The sequence below is a fragment of the Nelumbo lutea genome, chromosome 2 (genome assembly GCF_056320005.1).
Source record: "Nelumbo lutea isolate HS-2025 chromosome 2, American lotus-T2T, whole genome shotgun sequence".
Lineage (NCBI taxonomy): Eukaryota > Viridiplantae > Streptophyta > Magnoliopsida > Proteales > Nelumbonaceae > Nelumbo > Nelumbo lutea.
Window position 1 is genome coordinate 96,864,498 of NC_142685.1, and position 20,065 is coordinate 96,884,562.

General features: G+C 37.8%; 1 protein-coding gene across 6 annotated transcripts in view; it reads right to left on the minus strand.

Annotated features, from left to right (window-relative positions):
- Window positions 1-20,065, minus strand: part of LOC148872204 (protein FAR1-RELATED SEQUENCE 5-like) — a 55,672-nt gene that overhangs the window by 28,281 nt on the left and 7,326 nt on the right. For 2 of the 6 annotated variants that reach the window (XM_088967270.1, XM_088967267.1), the window contains exons 3-7: window positions 2,831-5,008; window positions 2,645-2,754; window positions 1,715-1,816; window positions 1,350-1,514; window positions 26-189 (exon numbers count right to left, since the gene is read on the minus strand). In XM_088967270.1, coding sequence (XP_088823396.1) covers window positions 1,778-1,816; window positions 2,645-2,754; window positions 2,831-5,006 — 2,325 coding nt within the window. In that variant the 5' untranslated portion in view covers window positions 5,007-5,008 and the 3' untranslated portion in view covers window positions 26-189; window positions 1,350-1,514; window positions 1,715-1,777. Of the gene's footprint in view, window positions 1-25; window positions 190-1,349; window positions 1,515-1,714; window positions 1,817-2,635; window positions 2,755-2,830; window positions 5,009-20,065 lie in introns of all 6 variants that reach the window. The other 4 variants (XM_088967271.1, XM_088967272.1, XM_088967273.1 and 1 more) reach the window with 3 other exon arrangements.

Sequence of the window (20,065 nt, forward strand, 5' to 3'; positions counted from 1 at the left end):
CATTATTTTATTAAACCGTTTTTACCCAGTGGCAATCATTTCTCTGTACGAGGGTATTCCTGTAACACCTTGTAGCATGCAAGCATGGGTTCCCATTTGGGTTAAAGTTCATTCTAGAAGAAATATCTAACCAGCTCCAGAGTTGCATTCTCGAAAACAGTTTCGCTACAGTAAACGGTTGGCCCTGTTCTGATAAACAAGAAGCAACGTCAAATGCTAGTGCAGACAACTATAAAACTAACTTTGATGAAAACAAGACCAACAACTTGTAGACTGTAAAAGTCTATTCTATATCAGATGCAACAAATAGAAACTTAATATATATATATATATATATATATATATATATATATATATATATTAAAACAAAGCCCTCAAACTAGAGAAGTTCTCTCTAAGACACAGTGGTATCTTATTTTCTCAAGAAAGAGCATCTGATATAGCATTCTATATCAAATGCTAGTGCAGACAACTATAAAACTAACTCTGATGAAAACAAGACCAACAACTTGTAGACTGTAAAAGTCTATTCTATATCAGATGCAACAAATAGAAACTTAATATATATATATATATATATATATATATATATATATATATTAAAACAAAGCCCTCAAACTAGAGAAGTTCTCTCTAAGACACAGTGGTATCTTATTTTCTCAAGAAAGAGCATCTGAAAAGTGACTAGTCCCACTCTCTAACAAAAACTTCCTTCCTCAGACGTGTCTACCCACTCAAAAAAGAAGTGGAGGGTCATTCTCTAGTTTAGAATTAAATTAAATGATTAAATGTCAATAATATTTTAAGTTAAAGAATAAACCAACCAAGAATATAGAATTTGCAGCAGTCTGAGTAAATAACATGTTTAGTAGTGAACCCATCCTGTCCATTTCTTTTTCTTATTTTAGCCTGTATATACATGCTCATAAATTACAATGCCATATTAATGTAGCATAAAGGTAAAGTCTTCTGCCTGGAGAAATGAAAATTAAATCAAGAAAAAAAATGCAAACCCAATATGACTAATATACCATCCCTTAACAGAAAAGAAATGAATTTAGGTCAAACATATTTTCGAGGCCAATATTTTTTTTATCAATTTTTTGACCAATAACAGAATTTCATTAAAATTAATATAGAACAGTTACAAAATAGGAGAGGTAAACTTTTTTAACTCTCCATAACAGAACTTAGCTATTACAATTGAGCTCAAAACAAATGACTCCTTCCCACACCCTTGCTTTTTTATCAATAACAGAATTAATTTTGAGGCCAATTATTCACATAAGAATTCCTGAAGCATCCAAAAGTTAGAGAGAGACTGGTCCAATCTAAATATCAATATCTACCTGTCTCGTAACACCAAGCCGCAAATGTCATAGTTGCAGTAGACCATTCCATCATACTTTGTTGGCTGTTCTGTCCCCACCTTTTATTCTAGAAGAAACAATAGGTGCTCCAAATACTTCTCACTAACAATATCCTGCTCCACTTCTGAAGACATACCGCTAAGGCTGCAAAAAAGGTGGAGATAACCAAACAAATGCCTTATTCTCTGTGAAGAACTAAAACTACTAAAAACTCATAAATTGGCAATGACAAGCAAATTTTAAGTGATAATACATGTTCAATACTTCAATCTATCTCCAGAGATTGCAATTGGCACTAAAGTGGGAAAAAACAATATAATGAAGAGAAAATATTGTTTGTTTACCTTGCTTTTAGGATTCATTAAAACTAAATGGTTTTTAGTTCCACCAGAGAGTCAGAGACAAGCTCATAGCCCTACTTTAACAAGCTCCACAAAATTGGTGCGCTTCAGAAACAAAGTAGAATACTTATATTAACAAAACAATATCAGGCAGAAATTATAAATCTGCATTCAAAAGAAAAGACTAACATTGGAGGCAGGAACACAATGATTATATAAAATTTATGGAAATAACCATAGCTATACTGGGCAAGCTTTAAGCAATTATATTTTTTAAGGCAAAGTTTTTTTACTGCTGAAGGAAAACCCGATTACAAAACACACTCTCAAGACTGACATTGATGGCTAATATACAGTTAGAGATTGTATAAAAGAACTTGTTCTCAATAGGCTTTGTACCATGGAGGCAATGCCCTCACTAAGTAACAGATGAATCTACATGAACTCGACCACTTTTCGAAAGGCATAAATATACACATAGGTAGACCTTGATCTACTTCTGTCATATTGAATGTAAAGGACTAAACTTGACTGAAGAAGAACAACAAGAAAAACAAATGTGAAAAAATAAAACAGAAAACCCCTAGCCAAGCTCATTTCCAAGTAGAATCCTGAGTTCAAAAAAGTGAATACCTAATAAAAAACCATTTGAAACAGAAAAAAAAAAAAAAGGCAAACTGAACTTTGGTATCTTATAAGTCAATCCCCTAATAAAACATGCTCCCAAGAAACGCATTCACAAGCATGAACTCTGATTTCTAATCACTTTAAATAGAGAACAGCTTGCAGCCTAGAGGATCAATGGAATTGCTCGCGAATGAACTTCGATCAATGAAACTGTTTCCTTGAATGGTTCAATTGATTGTAGGAGGGAGCAGAATGCTTTGATTGATATAATTAATTAGATGACTGTGAAACTGATACATTTCATACAGATGCTTCCATTCTTTCATCGCCATTGCTATGCTCAGGTTCATTACTTGGCGGAATAAACACCGTCTCTTCATCAGATGATAATTGTCCCATATGACTTGGGATGGCACCTACAAGAGAGAAAATGTTTGAGCTACAGTCAAAAAGAAAACAAAATTTGTGAATAATTATTATATTTATACTCACCCAGCTTTTGAGAAAGTAAAATTGAACATGTACGCCTTGTGTGCCCTGCCTTGTTACAATGCCCACAATTTCTTTTCTTTACCTCATCATTAGTCTTCGGTCTCTTGTTACTAGGATCACCTTTTGTCTGAATTATGGAAGGATCATGAATAGGTTCCCCAACAAAATTCCAAGACTGAGGAGGTGTAGTGCTTCTCTCACCTACTTGATCTTTTGAAACTGAACTGGTTTGTACACTTTCTAAGCTTTCCACCAATTTATGTATGCCAACAATTGCCTGTTGAAATCCTTCTAATGATTTTGACCCCAAGTAACACAAACGATTGCACATGTTTGTTAGCTCAGCATATCGAATCGTACATGCAAATTCAGGGCTTATTTGCATGGTGGAGCTAAGGTTATTTAACTCAATACCAGATCTAGCATGTTTTGTCCATCTTTTCTTAATACAACTTGCAGGAATATCTCTAAGTTGCTCCACCTTAAAAACAGCAATCATATGCCCACAAGGAAACCCAGTCCCTTCAAACACCAAGCAAGAACATGTTGCTTTTTTCTCAAGAGCATCATATGAAACTGTCCATGAATGTTCTGGATGTAAAAATTCAGAAATAGTGTGAATATGATGATGTTCGTCATGCCTTTGAGTTTCCGCTACAAAAAAACTTTGTTCCTTCTTAAGTTCCTTACAAAACTCCACATATGAACTCTTAGTATATGTGGCTCCCATTTGAGCCCGATAACTTTTTAAATGATCCTCAACAACTGGTTGTGTCACCATTGATTCAAAATCCTCTCTTGCCTCACGAGAACGACTACGCGATAGAGCTAATTCAAAATCATGGATGAACTCAATAAAGTTATCTTTTACTTTCAAATATCGATTACAATATGCATTCTGACTCTTACATCGTTGAGTGCTCCTCATTCCTGCAAAAAATTGGCCCCTTAAGTATGCTTCTGCCCAATGTTTTCGTTTACCATAGATCTGATTTATCCATTCATGTTCACTTAAATTGTATCTTGCTAGCATTTCCATCCATGCAAGCTCAAATTCTTGAGGTGTTCCTTCTAAATTCATACATTTGTTAAACTCCTCAACAAAGCCATCAATTTTCACATTCGCCGATGCATTCCGACTAAGGTGCCATGAGCATAATCGATGTTGACATCCCAAGAATACCTTTTGGATTGATTTAGCCATTGCTATATCACCATCGGTGATAACAGAATTGGGAATTTTTCCATTCATTGCTTTCAAGAATGTTTTCAATGTCCATTCATATGATTCAGTTGTCTCATCCGCTAATAAAACACATGCAAATACAATTGTCTGGTGGTGATTGTTCACTCCAACAAAAATGATAAGTGACTTATTATAAATGTTAATCTTACAAGTTGAATCAAATACCAAAACATCACCAAAGCAACAATAATCTGCACGAGATCTTGAATCTGCCCAGAATAGATTATCGAGATGCTTTTCTTCATCAACGGTATATTCATAAAAGTATCCAGGATCGTCCTCAATTTTGGATTCCATAAAATCTAATATTGTTTCTTCATCCCCATCTTTTACAAGATCTCTTTTTTCTGAATCAACAAAATCTTTTACAAGATCTCTTCTTTTAACCTTTACATTCTGTCGAACAGGAACTAGAGCCTTGTCAGCCTCACTTAATGCTCTATGTGATTTCATGAACATTGAATTAGGGGTAGGTGCAAGTTCATGTGTATGTTCAGCAACGAAGTCAACCACCACCAATTTCTTCAATGTTTTGTCATATTTAACACGAAGAGTTGCATGACAATCAAATCTTGTTAAGCGTCGAGGTGGCCGTTGACGATTTTCACGATTAAGGTATTTTTGGCTCCTATGTCCTTCAGCAGCACATACAAATCGTTGAGACAAAATACATCCATCAACAACTCTCTTATCATCTCTCCGAACACTAAACCCTATCTCCCTTGCATATGAATTGTAAAATTTCCAGGCTGCCTCAGCATCTTCAAATTTCATTCCCATTATGTCTTCTGAAGTTAATTCTGCCCATGTCTTCTTAGAGATTCCATCAAATGAATTGCCACCTAATGAAGCATTACCCTCCATTGCACATGACAAGTCAACGTTTACATCATCATTTGAGTTATTTATTACTTCTTTACCTCGATCCATACCTAACAAAAATAAAATTATCAGTTAATTGGGTGAGAATTTGTCAATAAAAATATCCTATAAAATACCAATATATAAAAAAAGGCCAATATCTACATGAAGTAAAAGACAGATGTGTCCTTTTTATTCCCCTAACCCCAATATATTATGCTATCTATCTATCTATCCAAAAGACAAGATATAAGTAGAAAAGATATATTATCGGTTCAATCTACCAAATAATGCATAAACTTGAAACATGTGAATATGGTAATACAAGGTAGAGAACAAAAAGGTGCAGCCTCAATTTGTCCAATACAAAGTGAAAGTCCTACTCTATCCTAGACATAGAACCAAGTGGTAAGATATGAAAATGAAGAAAAAGAAAATGCAAATATTATATTAAAATTACAAAATTAAAGAGTTTATCATTATAAATAGCGATTTCAAAGACAGGACTCAACATTCCCAAATTTCAGAACTGAACATGTTAATCACATTGACTACCCAAACCTAAAACATCATAGGTGCAAAGAACCAAATTCATCAGAGACCACAGAAGGCAGCAACCATGCAACAAAACACACCCCAATTCTGGCCACTGATTAGAGAACCAAGGATCCCTAGTAAGATGGTTATGATTTAATGATTTAACAACATAATTCTATTTATGAAAGAAAGCAAAACTTATAAACAACGCACTTGCTTCAAACATCAATTCCACCTTTCTGTTATTGATTTTAAGGAATACTATAGATTATAATTGCAAAAACAGGCAATGTTATCATTAAGCTCAAGTTTTAGATAGAGGAAAAATGAGTTGAGCACCACAAAGGAACAAGGTCTTTTAAGAAAACATCAAATATTGAACCAGAAAGAATAAACAAACCAGGGGTTGTTGCTTAGTGTAATGGTAAAATCTCATGCTGGCAAGCACGAGAACGCAGGTTGAAATCTGCGAGCAGCCAGTTAGTGAAAAAAAAAAAAAAAGCAAATGTTAGGACTGGATCCAGTCTACCCCTTCGAAGACCCCAGATATCTCTAGAAGCAACATGGGTAATGGCCTTTTAAAGAATCAATAACATCTCAGTTCATGTTTATTGCAAAAGAAGCTAGAACAGAAATTATTTCAGCTCCTAGATTAGATGAACCAAAAAATATAGTTCAGAAAGAAACAAAATAAGAATATTCATGCTAATCGCTTGGTAAAAGGATCAGTAAATCAACTTTATTCATTAGTAAAAGGAGAGGTTTGGATCTGGAGCCCTTGGAGTGTGTAATGTGCAACAGGGATGAAGAGTCAACAGGTCAGCTGTTTCCACATTGTAGAGTTGTGGGTCTCTTGTACAACCATTTATGTAGGCTCTTCAATGTTAGTCCAAGGGATCTATTCAATCTGTTCAAATCCTGAAGCTAGCACAGCTAATCTAGAAGGGTAAGGTGCATTGGAATGATTCCTCTTGTAGCCCAGTTGGGTTATTTGAAAAGCAAGGAACTAAAGAGTGTTCAACAGGGGAGGAGATCTGAGAATGAGATGGTGTGTTGGGCTGTGGCCACTGTACACTCATGGCTGTCAGCTAATGAAATTTAGAGTTCCACACCACCGGTTTTTTTAACATAGCATACTGTTTAGTTGATAAACAGGCCTATATTAGAGTAATATTTTGGATTTTTTTCTTTTTTCTTTTTTTTTTTTTGGATGGGGGGGGATTGGTTTTAGTTGCCCTAGTTGATGTATAGTTTCTGGTAGTACATGTCTCGAACATGGTTTATACATAATCTATACATGTAATCATGGATCATTTCAGTGGAAGCTAATAGAATACCTTACCATTTCCTCGAAAAAGAATTTGTTCATTAGGCTACATCTAGAAATTACAAAATGCAGATAGGCAGTTCGCATGGATTCTTTTTTCTTTCTCTATCTCTCCCTCATTTCTCTCTTCAGAAGAGGAAGAGAAATAACAGTGGGGATTGGAGCAGCCCAAGCCCAGAGAAGATGCACCTTTATTCAACTACAAGTATGGAGAAAAGAGAAAGGGAAAAAACAAATCCTGCCAAAATGCATTCCCCCAAGCATTGAGTGATTCACATTTATTACCACCAGCTTTTACTTCTCCATTTCATTTCATATCCTGCCTGAGAAAGGGAATTTGCTTGGAATTAGAGTGACAAGACTAACAATTGTGGTTCCAGGGCTTCTTATTTGATCTGTGGAAACACCAAATCCTCCAAATCATCTTCAACTAGCATGTAAAATACCACTTCATTTAAATCTTTCAATGCCTGTGTTCTTCTATTTGTCAATTGAGATAATAGTGTTTCTTAAAACAAAGGATCAGTAGTTAAGCAACTCCATCTCTATGTAATACATCTATTCCCTGTTTTAAGTTGCAATATCTTCTGTATTGCTGCTGCAGCTTAAATAGTAACTAGTAAGACCCTCTATCAATACACCTACAGTTGGCCCAAATAGCATGTGTCATGCAGGGCCTGGTAATCATAACACACAATTGGGTTTACAATGAATTTGATGACCAAAATATACTATAGATGTTGTCTAGGTCAATCTCAATGCTTCAATGGCATGATTCACTGCTGAAGCTTTTGCAGCAAATCCATGCTCATGGCGTAACTTAAGTAGTGCCCTACCAAAAAAACCCATCGGAACTTATATGTAATTAGTGGATAATCCTTTTTACAGGTATTTTCAAACAAGTTAGAAATCTGAACAGGCTTAAAGTCTATTATGAGAGGAGTGCTGTTTGAACTTGTAAGGTGATGGTTCTTGATTTTTCATGATATGTCAGGGATACAATTCCCTCCCCCCCCCCCCCAGAAAAAACAAAACAAAAAATAGTCACAATATGTCAGTTTTGGTTGTATTAAGTTCCTCCACAGCTCTACATGAACATATATTCAGTGTTGGGTTTGCATTATACCTAATGAAATATTCACGATTAAAAAAATAAAAGGTAGTACTGATTCCTGTTGATACATATCTATTTTACACATGACAGCAAAGATCTTGGTTCATCCAAATTATGTCACTGCAATTTTTGCCCAAAGTGTCCAAGATACATGCCTCTATCTCAACATAGAGGATTATGGTAGCTGATGCTACAATGTTGTGAACTCAAAGTTTGAAGATTCTTTTGGGGTCAAGAACCCACCCATCTTTCTGCTCACGCCAGTAATTCTGGCATGCCACCCTTTCTCTATTAAGCAATTCTCTCTCTATCTCTATAATTTTCTTAAATCAAACAATACCTTTTTGTCAATCATTTATTAGAGTGCCATCCTCTCTAAAGTTGAAGTTGGAAAGAAAAGGTGAAGAGAATGGAAAAAGGACAGAGATAAACAGAGGAAACTATCAGAGATAAAGGAGAAGGCGAACAGTCAGATTGAAGAGAAAGACGATGAGCTTGCTTCTTTTAGTAGCAAAATGGTAAATTTAAAGAAAACTTGAAGGTTGGGTAAAGTAAATTCTGAGAAACAACATAGCAGAGAAGATTAAAGATTGTAAACAGAAGGGGAGTTGAAAAGTTGTAGAAAGAGAAGAATTAAATTGAATGGCATGTTCTCCTCATAAGTCAAATGATTTCTCATGGGGCCCACCTCTATAAGAAAAAGGAAAGCAAGACAAATTAATAGCTCAGAAGGGGGTTTAAAAGCTAAAATGAACAAGGGTAGTTTTGGAAAATTGGCTAAAAACAAATGGAGAAAAGATATTCAGGAAAGAAGAAAAGAGGAAGAGATTCTATTTGGGTAGTTACCAAGTTCCAAAGATCAATGGAGAAGAGAAAAATGTTAAGAGATTGTGGCAGCCAACTTTAGTGTTAAAGATAAATCTAAAAATGATAGAAGACCAAAAATTGGTGGAGATGAAATAATGGAGAAAGAAAAGATGGTTCACAAATGTTTTTCCGATGTCCAAGTCTAAGCTGACTTGAAATAGCAGGGTGGAGGGAGATGAGTCAAAGACAAGAAGATGAAAGTCTTCAGCTAATACAGAGCAAAGGAGTTGATGGTAGGAGTAGGGCAGAAGCTAGTGTGATCTCCTCTAATAATCACACTAAGGTGGATGAGAAAAAAGATGATGCGGGAATAAATAAGATCAAAAAGGTAAGATTTCCTAATCCTAAATAGAAAAGAGTGAGGATGGAGTCAAGAGATTGGTCTTAGTAATAGAGTTTTGAGTGAGAGGTTGATGGATTGGAGACAGAGATTGACAAGAATACTCTAGCTGAAACAGAAAGTTTTCTGCACTTTTGGAAAGGGACTTGCAAGAAATTGATTGTGTTCAAGAGAAGGGAGATATTTTTAATAAAAATGAGAGTATCCATGGTGATTCCTTACAGAGTGGGAATGTGTAATGAATAGGGTGATACACTAGGTTAGAACAATGGGCATCTTCTCACATCTATGTTTTGATGATATTTGAAGAAACTGAGGCAAGGTGGCGAGAAGCTCCTTAAGAAAGAAGTGGTAACCTCCGACTGTTGACTTGACCAAGCTAAACTTTGATGGGAGAAACCTTGGTAATTCAGGCCCTCATGAATAGGAGGGGTGTTTTGAAACAAAGATGGACATATTGTTGCATTGTTCTCAGGTCCAGTGGGTTTGGGGGACTCAATCTGGGCTGAATTCTTGGCAGTAATTCAAAGGCTGCAGATAGCTAAAGAATTGAACTTGAACAAGTTGATTGTTGAAGGTGACTCCAAGATAGTGGTGCAATGACTATAGAAGCCAGAGACTATTTGGGTGTATAGGAATGAAAATAAGAATTAGGAAAAGCTATTGAAGACAATGAGAAGAATTAGAGAAGCAAGAGATAGAGGCTGAGGTGATTTCTAACAAAGTTAGATACATGGAGAAGAAGATTGAAATCGAAAAATTAGTTGAGTAGGAAATTATAGTAAAAACGTTGGGACTTTTTTTCTTGGGAGGTGAGGATTTTGCAAGAAGAGCTTTCTCTTCTAGTTGGTGAAGAGAATCAAGTTGTTGCCAATTCAATACTTTGGAAAACATGCAAAAGAAAAGACCTTATTTGTGTTTATCCCCAAACGGGTGTATTTATGTAAGGTGAAAAGTGAGGACTGTTACCATTTGCTGATATCTTGTTCTTTTGCTGCTAACATTTGAAATTAGGTTTTCATGCTATTTGGCTGTAGGTGGAATTTGCCCTCTGAAGTAAAGCTGCTTTTTGAACTGCATGCCTTAAGGAAGTTGACAAAAAGAGGGAATTTAATGTGGAAGTGCATGAGAGCAGCTAGTTTGTGGACAATTTGGAAAGAGAGAAATGCTACTTAGATGAACTAGAACTTCTGCTGTGTAAACTGAGAAGAGATACACAGGTTCGATGGGAAGGAGAGAGAGGACAAAGAAGAGTGGAAGAAGAGAGGAGGAAGAGAAAACGGGGTTCTGATAATAATCTACCGCCCCATATTCTTTATTATTTATAGGCTTTGATTCCTTGCAAGAATAGGATAGAAATACATAAAGTCCTAATCCTAGTAAGACAAAAATAATATGGATAAACATAATAAGGCCAACCGGCCCAATCTTAAAAGAAAAATAAAACTAGGAAATAACTAGGTGTGGGTATGGAACCCCACACTCGTGACTTAGAAACTATTTCTTCACTCCCCCTCAAGTTGGGAGTAGATATTGTCATGCCCAACTTGCATAAATCTGTCTCCAATTTGATCTTTGTGACTGCTTTGGTGAAGAGATCAGCTAACTGCATGTCTGAGACAATGTAAGGAAGGCATACTTCTTGAGATGCAACTCGCTCTCAGATAAAATGTCTATAAACCTCGATATGCTTAGTCCTGTCAAGTTGTATTGGGTTGTGGGCAATATTAATTGCAGCCTGATTATCACAATATAACATCAGAGGCTTCTCATACTCAATCTCCAACTCATTAAGCAAGGGTTTCAGCCGTAACACTTCTGCAACACCATTGGCCATGGATCTGTATTCTGCTTCTGCACTGGAGCAGGCAACAATACTCTATTTCTTGCTTCCAGGAAACAAGGTTTCCCCCCACAAATGCACAATATCCAGAGGTAGATCTCCCATCATCAACACATCCAGCCCAATCCGCATCTGTATACACTTCCAGTTTCATATGACCATTATTCTTGAAGAGTATACCTCTTCCTGGACATCTCTTTAAATAGGCAAGAATCATTTCTACTGCAAGGAGGTGGGTGGTCCTAGGAGAATGCATGTATTGATTGACAACACTAACATCATAAGAAATATCTAGTCGAGTTAAGCAGAGATAAAGAAGTTTCCTAACCAGCCTTTGGTACATAGCCCTGTCCTCAAGGAGTTCTCCACTTTCTGCACTTATCTTATGGTTAGGCTCAATGGGAGTATCAACAGGTTTCACTCCTAACTTGCCAGTTTCTTCCAATAAGTCCAGAACATACTTCCTTTGGGAGATGAAAATTCTATGCTTAGATTGAGCTACCTCAATTCCTAGGAAATAGTGTAACTTTCCTAGGTCTTTCACTTCAAATTCCTTGTGAAGGTGCTGTTTAAGGGTTTCAATTTCACTAATGTCACTTCCTGTTATCACAATGTCATCTACATAAACTGCAAGTAGAGTCAGGGAATGACCTGTCTTCTTAAAGAAGAGAGTGATCTGACTGAACTTGTATGTATCCGAATTTGTCCAAAGCCAGTCTAAACTTATCAAACCAAGCTCTTGGAGATTGTTTCAGCCCGTACAAGGCCTTTTTCAAAAGGCAAACTTTATTTCCTTCTTCTGCATTATAAAAGCCAGGGGTAGCTCCACGTAAACTTCCTCTTGCAAGTCTCTGTTGAGAAAGGCATTCTTAACATCCAACTGAAATAGTGGCCAGGAGTAGTTTGCAATAATGGATAGAAGAACTCCGATAGTGTTCATTTTTGTAGCAGGTGCAAAGGTTTTTATATAGTCTATGCCATAAGTTTGTGTGAATCCCTTTGCAACCAATTTGGCCTTATACCTTTTTACAGTACCATCAGCGTTATATTTCACAGTAAATACCCATCTGCATCCAACAGGTTTTTTCCCTTCAGGTTGGTTAATTAGTTACCATGTGTTGTTCTTGACAAGAGCTTCCATCTCTACTTGCATTGCTTCCTTCCATTCAAATATCAAGAGGGCTTCTTGCACTTTTCTAGGTATAGGAACAGTAGAAATAAATGCCAAGTATGACTTGTAGGATTCTAAGAGACAATTATAGGAAAGGAACCTGGAGATGCAACAGGCAGTGGATGAAGTGTAACGGCGCTTCCCTTTACGAATAGCAATTGGAAGATCAAGGTTATCTGATGGTGGAGGCTGAGCATCTATAATAGTGGGATCAGCAGTGGGAGAAATAGTGTCTGGATCTGGGGCTATAGAAGATGTTGGAACTTGCATGGATTGCTGTTGAGTACGAGAGTCAACCTGCCTCCACCACTTTCTATGATACACTCTTTGTTCTTTGCATTTTTGACAACCTTCTTCACAACTTCCCCCCTCAGTAACTGGGACAGGTAAAGGAACTTTTGGGGCTGAAACTGAAATCTCTTCCTCACTATTCTCCCCCTGAGGAGAAGCCTTATGATAGTAGGGTGTATCCTCAAAGAATGTGACATCCATGGACACAAAGCGCTTCCCTGAAACTGGCTCATAACAGCAATATCCCTTTTGATTTTGTGCAAACCCAAGGAAAATACACTTAGTGGCTTTGGATCAAACTTGGAGCAATGAGGTCCAAGGATTTGAACAAAACAAGTACACCCATAAGTTTTGAGGGGAATAGTGAATAGGTCCTTATCTGGATATAGAAGACTGAATGGGGTTTGCATGTTTAGAACCCGTTAAGGAACCCTGTTAATGAGATATATTGCTCTACGGATTGCATCCCCCCAGAAGCGTATGGGAACATTGGAGTTGAGCATGATGTTGCTGGCTACCTCTAAGATATGCTTATTTTTTCTCTCAAAAACCCCGTTTTACTGAGGTGTGTAAGGGAAAGTACTCTGATTAATGACCCCACGATCAAGCATATAGGATGCCAAGGGTTTTGCAAAGTATTCCTTAGCATTATCAGATCTAAGAATTTTGAAATTGGTTTCAAACTGGATAAGAATCATCTGATGGAAAGCCTGAGTTAGAGAAGGGACTTCATATCGAGAGTGCATAAGGTAGACCAATGAAAAGCGGATATAATCATCAACAAATTATAAGAAACATCTATACCCCCCCATGGTGGAAGTATGATATGGTCCCCAAACATCGGTATGCACAATCTCAAAAGGAAAGTTACTTCTTTTATTACTTAAAAGATAAGATGATCTATTGTGTTTTGCAAGCTCACAACTTTCACATTTTAACTCAGACACTTCTACTGACTCAAACAAGTTTGGAAAAAGACTCTTCAAAGACCCAAAAGATAAATGACCTAAGCAGTTGTGCCAAAGTATAATCTTACTATAAGACTGTGAAACAAACAATTTCCCTACTTCCTTTTGCTCCCCCTGTGAATGATCAAACAGGTAGACTCCATTAATCTCACGGCCAGTCCTAATCACCTTCTTCTTTTCTAGATCCTGAAAAATACATCGATTAGGGAAAAAAGTTACCGAACAGTTTTGATTTTTAGTAATACTACTAACTGAAAATAAGTTAGCACTAAATTTGGGAACATGCAAAACGGAGGATAGGATGATGGCATCTGACAATCTGATGTCTCCCTTGCCAGAAATTGGTACAAGAGAGCCATCAACAATGGAAACTTTGTCTCTCCCAGAGGATAAACAATAGGTGTTGAATAAAGTAGATATGTTGGTCATATGGTCTGAAGCACCTGAATCTATTATCCAAAAAGGTCTAGTATTACCTACGACATAAGCATGGCATGCAGTAGCTCTTGTACATATATGACCAAGGGCTGAAGTAGGCTGAGCTGGTGTAGTAGCTGAAGATCCAGGAATACCAGCTTCCTTTTCTAACTGTGTCAATGCAGCTCGAACAGCTACCAAGCCATCCAAGGATGTGGTTCTTGTGCTGGAAGAAGATGTATTATCAATATTAGTTGTCGTATTGGCACTTCTCTTCTTGTTTCTGAGTCTAGTTGGCATTAGGTGCGGATGCAACTTCCAACAGGTCTCCCTAGTGTGTTTGGGATTCTTGCAATGGTCACAAAAATTATCTTTTTTGTCTTCCTTCTTAACTTCTTTTTCCGTTTCTCCTCCAGCTTTGAATTTTGTTGCTGCCAATGTTGCTTCAATGGGTTGGAAGGATAGCATTACCTTCCTCCTACTCTCTATTAGACAGTGTATGCCCTTAACTCCAACCAAATTGATGTACTTATTGACATTTATTATAAATGAATAAAGTGCATAATTGATTCATGTTGTTATGGTGTGTTTCTGTGTAATACCCTTAAATTGGATACTTAAGAGACTCGTGTTACTTTATAATCTTCACAGTCGTTGGATAGATCTAGGGAGGTTTATCCTGCCAAGTTTGACACTGATGTGCTGCCAAGTGGGTTGGGATGGCTTGTCTCAGCTGCCAAGGTGAGACCTGAGGCACATGCAGTGTGGGTTTTCTTGAAACCCTGAACTGGACCAAATTCCAGTATTGCCCTGGACCTTGGAGACAGATGGGAAAAACTAGAATGTTAAACCTGACCCCTAGACTCGATTAAGGTACTGCACTAGGTGTCGGATTGGGCTGTCTTTGATATGCTAATCAGTAAGATCCTTAGCGGAGGTCAAAACCTGTGTATGTTGGGGCAGTCTGAGAATTCACTAAAGTGGGTGATCGTAGTGACAGGACCAGCCCCTTTGTCGGACAAAGTGAATGATCGGGGAATGCACTCTCTCTTATGGAAACCTAAACTGCCGATAGTTGATTTCAAACTTGTTGAAATTTGTTTTGCAAAATATATTTATATAGAGATATACTTATATACTATGGTTTCACAAAATGATTGCAAAAAGATTTTAATTCTCGGGATCCATGTCAGTAAAAAGTGCAACACTGTACCTTGCAACCGAGGGAGAGGTCCTCTCTTGTTGGGTAGTGTTTGATCATTATGGGCTAAGAGGTTAACTGTAAGACCATTTAGGGATAATAAACTTTATGGGTTAATCTCACATCTGCCCACAGTCCTTGGGCCTTCATAAGATGGCTGGACCCAATGATGATTTAGTGTAAATGTTGGGCCCATTAAGAGCCCATATTGATAGACTCAGGGGTTCATTGTATTCAGCAGTGAATTCGGTCAGACCTTGTAACAGAGACTGGGCTGAACCCATATGACTGATGTGGAGATCAATGATAGGGTCCCACGCCATACAAAGAGAACCAAATTATTCAGCACTTAAAGGGAAGTGAGCCTAAAAGCTTAATGGGCCTAAAGCCCAATTTGAACTAGGCTTAATATGATTAATTAAATAGGGGGTGAATCCAAGTATGGATCAGCATAATAGGATAGGAGGATAACTCTTATCCACTTAAAGAGTCCAGATCCAAATAGAGATTTGGATCAGGAAATTTTTAATTTAATTAAGAGTAGTTGATCTTGATCTGTAAATAAGATAAGGGATTATCCTTATCACTTAAAGAGTTCAGATCCAAATAATGATTTGGATCAAGAAACTCATAATCTGATTAGGAGGTTATCTCTTTAAGGGCTATACAAAAGGAGGAGGGCGAACTAGAAAAATGTTACATAGTTCCTCTGTTTTCTACATTTAGTTCTCTCTCCTACTCTTGCCACCCTACCCTATCCAATTTCCACCTCTTGGAGTGATCAAGATTGGATCTTGATATTGTTTCTTGCTGGAAGAAACAATCTTGAAGCTGTGCTCACTACCCTATTCGATTCTTGCTGAAGAATCTGAGGTTCTTGCTGAAGAACCCCTTGTTGATTCTTCCTCACCCTAAGCTATGTCATTTTCAGTGGAGGAAGGATTTGGTAACCTCTTTGGGCATGAACACCTACGTTGGGAGGAGCTTTTTGCGTGGATTCCGTATCAGGTATACCTCTCCCTAATCTTGGTTCAAGATTTGGTCTGGTTTGCTTCAAGAACAAACCTTGAAAAATGTAGTTTTTCTAAATAAGGTAATAGGATTCCCGGAAGTGAGAAAGAAATTTTTGAAATTTCGCCCAACCACCCTACATGGTTCGGCCATCCATACGATGGATCTCCCTTCCCTTCACTCTCTTCACTGTGGACTAATGAGTAGGCCTGAGATAGGGTTACATTCTCCCTAGTGAGAAGTTGCTATCTTGTAATGTCAAAATCTGAGTTTAGGCCGGCTAAGAACTCGAAAATCCTATTTGTTTCAAGCAGTTTTCTACATGTTGTTGTAGCCTTCTGGCTTTCCCATTCAATGGTTTCTAAAGTGATCAACCTCATGCCAAAGGGATTTTAGGGTAGAAAAATATACTGATATTGGCCTCTCTCTTGTTTTTTTTTTATCAATAACACTTTCATTAATTCATCAGTAGAAAATTTACAAGTGGAAGACAAACACACTTATCTTCCAAGAGTCACAAAGAGCTTCAAGAAAGGAAAAAAGAAAATACAAAGACACTAACGTTATATTGGCCTCTCTCCTTACTTGAGGTTTTTCACCTCACATTTTAGTTCATAAGCTCTAGCAACATTGACAGGTTGGGAATAGGTCTCCTTCATGCTATCCCAAATCTCCTTGATTGTTTTAGCCCAAAGATAATTTCGGCTGATGTGGGGCTGTATAGAGTTGCATAGCCAGGTCATCACCAAGTAGTTCTCTTGAACCCATCTTGGGTGAGATACATCCTCCTTGGCTGGCTCTTTTGTGTCTCCAGTTACATACCCTAATTTTCCTCTACCCCCCAATGGCCATCTTTGCCGATGGGGCCCATTCCAAGTAATTTGTTCCTTCAAGCCTAACAGTGGTAATCTGGAATGTATTTTCAGTCATTACCAGTTCCAAAAACTTTCCCTTGAGCTTTTACTTCACTTCCAGCCTTTTCCATACTGAGTAGATCTCAGAATTCCAAGAAAAAGACTAATTTTTTAAAGAGAAAACAATCTGATCTCAGCAAGAATAAGTACTAGAACTCAATTTCAGTTGATAGTTTCTCTCTTAAAAACTATAACTTTAACCAAAAAATATCAGATATTAACAGTCTAGATGCTGGTTTCAGCCAAGAACAAGACCCAAAAGGATATCTTTTATAAGTCCAGAATTTGACCTAGTGCACACACAGTCGATTTCTTTCAAAGAAGGGTAATCTCAATCGTATTTACTCCTGGACTATACTCAGTCCAAAATGCACAGTTTAAGATCAAGACCAGATCCCCTTTTTTAGCCGATCACTTCAAGAAAATCTCTCAGTCAACAAATTCAAAGAAAGTTTCGTAGGGTTAAGAACAAACCCTAGAAAAAAAAAAGATTTTTTTTCTCTGTCGTACCTTCTGAAAAGAGATCAACTAATTTTTTACTACTGCTGTTTCAAGAAAGGAAGAGATCTTTCCCAGAAAAAACTCTGATCACCTCCTTTGATCTTGATAAAAAATCCAATCTTGAACCTTCTAACATTCTCTGATTCTTCCTGATTACCAAGAATCACTCTCCAATCTTTGGACAGCTGCTAAAGATCTCTGATAACCTCCAAGAATCAGGCAAAGACAACTTCTTTCTATTCTTCCAGCCTTAGATGATTCTTATGTGGTCGGCTGGGATAAATTTCACATGAGAAACCCTAGAACATGGCTCTCATACCAACTTGGATGAACTAGAACTGTTGCTGTGTAAACTGAGAAGAGATACACAGGTTCGATGGGAATGAGAGAGAGGAGAAAGAAGAGTGGAAGAAGAGATCTTGGTGGTGCTGCTTGCTATTTGGTTAGACTTATAGTAATGGTAAGACCTTGGTTGGTTGAGCAGTGTTTGAGGTAGGGGTGAATGGGTGATCATTTTCAGCCTAGTCAGCATGGAAATTCCGAGCTTGGGCCTAGGTTTTGTGTTCAGGCCTGGACCAGGCCCCATACTACAGACCTTTTCATAGTTTCATATCTCTTGATTCCCTCTTTTAATGATAAAGAAATTCCACACCCTAAATGTCTCTCTAGTCTCTCCTCTCATCTTCCTCTCTTCCATCAGTTCATTTACTGCTATCAACAATGCTGGAAGCATGCTGCAACCAAGAGATCCAAGACCAATAAACTCTATTGAAGATACATGGAGTGTTACTTCAATATCCACAACCATTGTTCATATAAAGAATGATTGCAGTGACACCGGTAATGAGGGTGTTGCTTTGATACAAACTCTAGGTCCAGTTCATTTCGAGCACTAGTCATTTTGATATGTCACTAGGTCTTATATCAACCAAACCTTAATTGGTGAAGTCAGTCCAGAAGGATAGAGAGAAAGAGAAGAAGAAACAGAATGAGAAACTTGGCCTTGATTAATGAGTGATTGAATCATCATGAAAAGTAGGGTAAGGTAGGGGAACCTTGGCTAAGAAGGTGCGGTGAAGTTCAGGAGAAATGGAAAGTTTTGTTCAGGCAACAAAATGGAGAAGAATACTTCAGTTGGAGAAGAAGAAGGTCCTTATGGAGGAAATAACAAGCCGAGGGAAGAAGCTATTGAAAATTAGGGAAGACCGACGAGCAACTATCATAATGGAATCAGAAGTAGTGGACTGGTTTAAAGGTTTCATAGATGGTCTTCTATTTGCAGAAAGAATACAAGGGTGGGGAAATGAAACGACAAACAATGGGAAGAGGTTCACAGTAGAAAATAGAAGGAATAGAAATGGAGGATTTATTTATTTTTTTGATAAATAAATGGAGGATTTATTTTACTAACAGAGTTCTTTGGCAAAGGGAGAAAACAGCTAGTATGCCTTCCGAAGGGACAAGCTAAACATGGGTGGAAGATGGTCACAGGTGCACTTGATGATTTCAACCAGAAAAAATGGGAGTTCTCGAATACTGAAGAGCAAACTATGAGGAAAGAACAAAAATCAGAGGAGGTAAGTGAGAGCCAAACTGGGAAAGCAAACCAAAAAGATTACTCCTATAACAGTACTTTCAACAGATACGAGTTCAAAAGTAATATGGGATGGAAGGAATGGGGACTGGTTTAAGAGGAAAGTTGTGAAAGTGAAAACAGAGGTTAACAATTGGGAAGAAGTATTGCAAATCCTACTGGAGATGCTTCAGCCAAAGGAGAAAATCACCCTCATCCCATTTGAAAAGAATAAGGCAATACTTGACATGGCCGAACTTCAGACTGTGAGAAGAGTCCTTGAAACCAAACTTGGCCAGATTGCAGTGGAAAATTGGTTGCCCTCCTGTAACAAACTGAACATCTCGCAGAACACCATAGTTATCAAGATTCTGGGATTACCCTTCAACCTCTGGCAGGAGCACATATTCCATAAGATAGCAGTGGCCTGTGGTGGGGTCTTGGAAGGTTTTTGCATGCAAAACCTTCAAGCGGCAAAACTTAAAGTTGCAGGTGTAAGATTGGAAAATATCCCAAGAAGTCTGGACATCTTTGCAGATGACTGTTGGAGAAAGGTGTGGTTGGCGTCAGAAGTCAAAGCAAGGCTGTGGAACAGTTCGGAGGTAGAAGAAGATGATGATGTGGACTGTTGGAGGCCATGTGGCGAAAGCTGGGTGGACTGCCCGAAAGGTCAAGTTGACCAGGCATTTATGGAAGCTGAAAATTCGGTCAATAGATTAAAGGAGAACTCTTGGCCATTTAAGGGAGATTTTTTGAAAAAATGCGAATGGGATCCAACGGCCCAAAAGAAATCCTATGCTGAGGTGCTGCAATCAAAAAATGGCCCACCTCACGCTCAGTTTACAAAGGCAAATGAAAAGTCGGGTCCAGGTCTACATAACCCGACCCAGAAGTTTAATTTGGGCCAAGAATTTCAAGTTGGGTCACGTGACCCTTTTAAAAATCATGCGCAAAGGTCCCTTGTGCTGATGGGGGATGATGATTGTGGTCTATCATCGTCCCCAAGTGTGCCTATTCACTCGGCTCGTCCCCAAACAGGAGCGGTGATCAGAA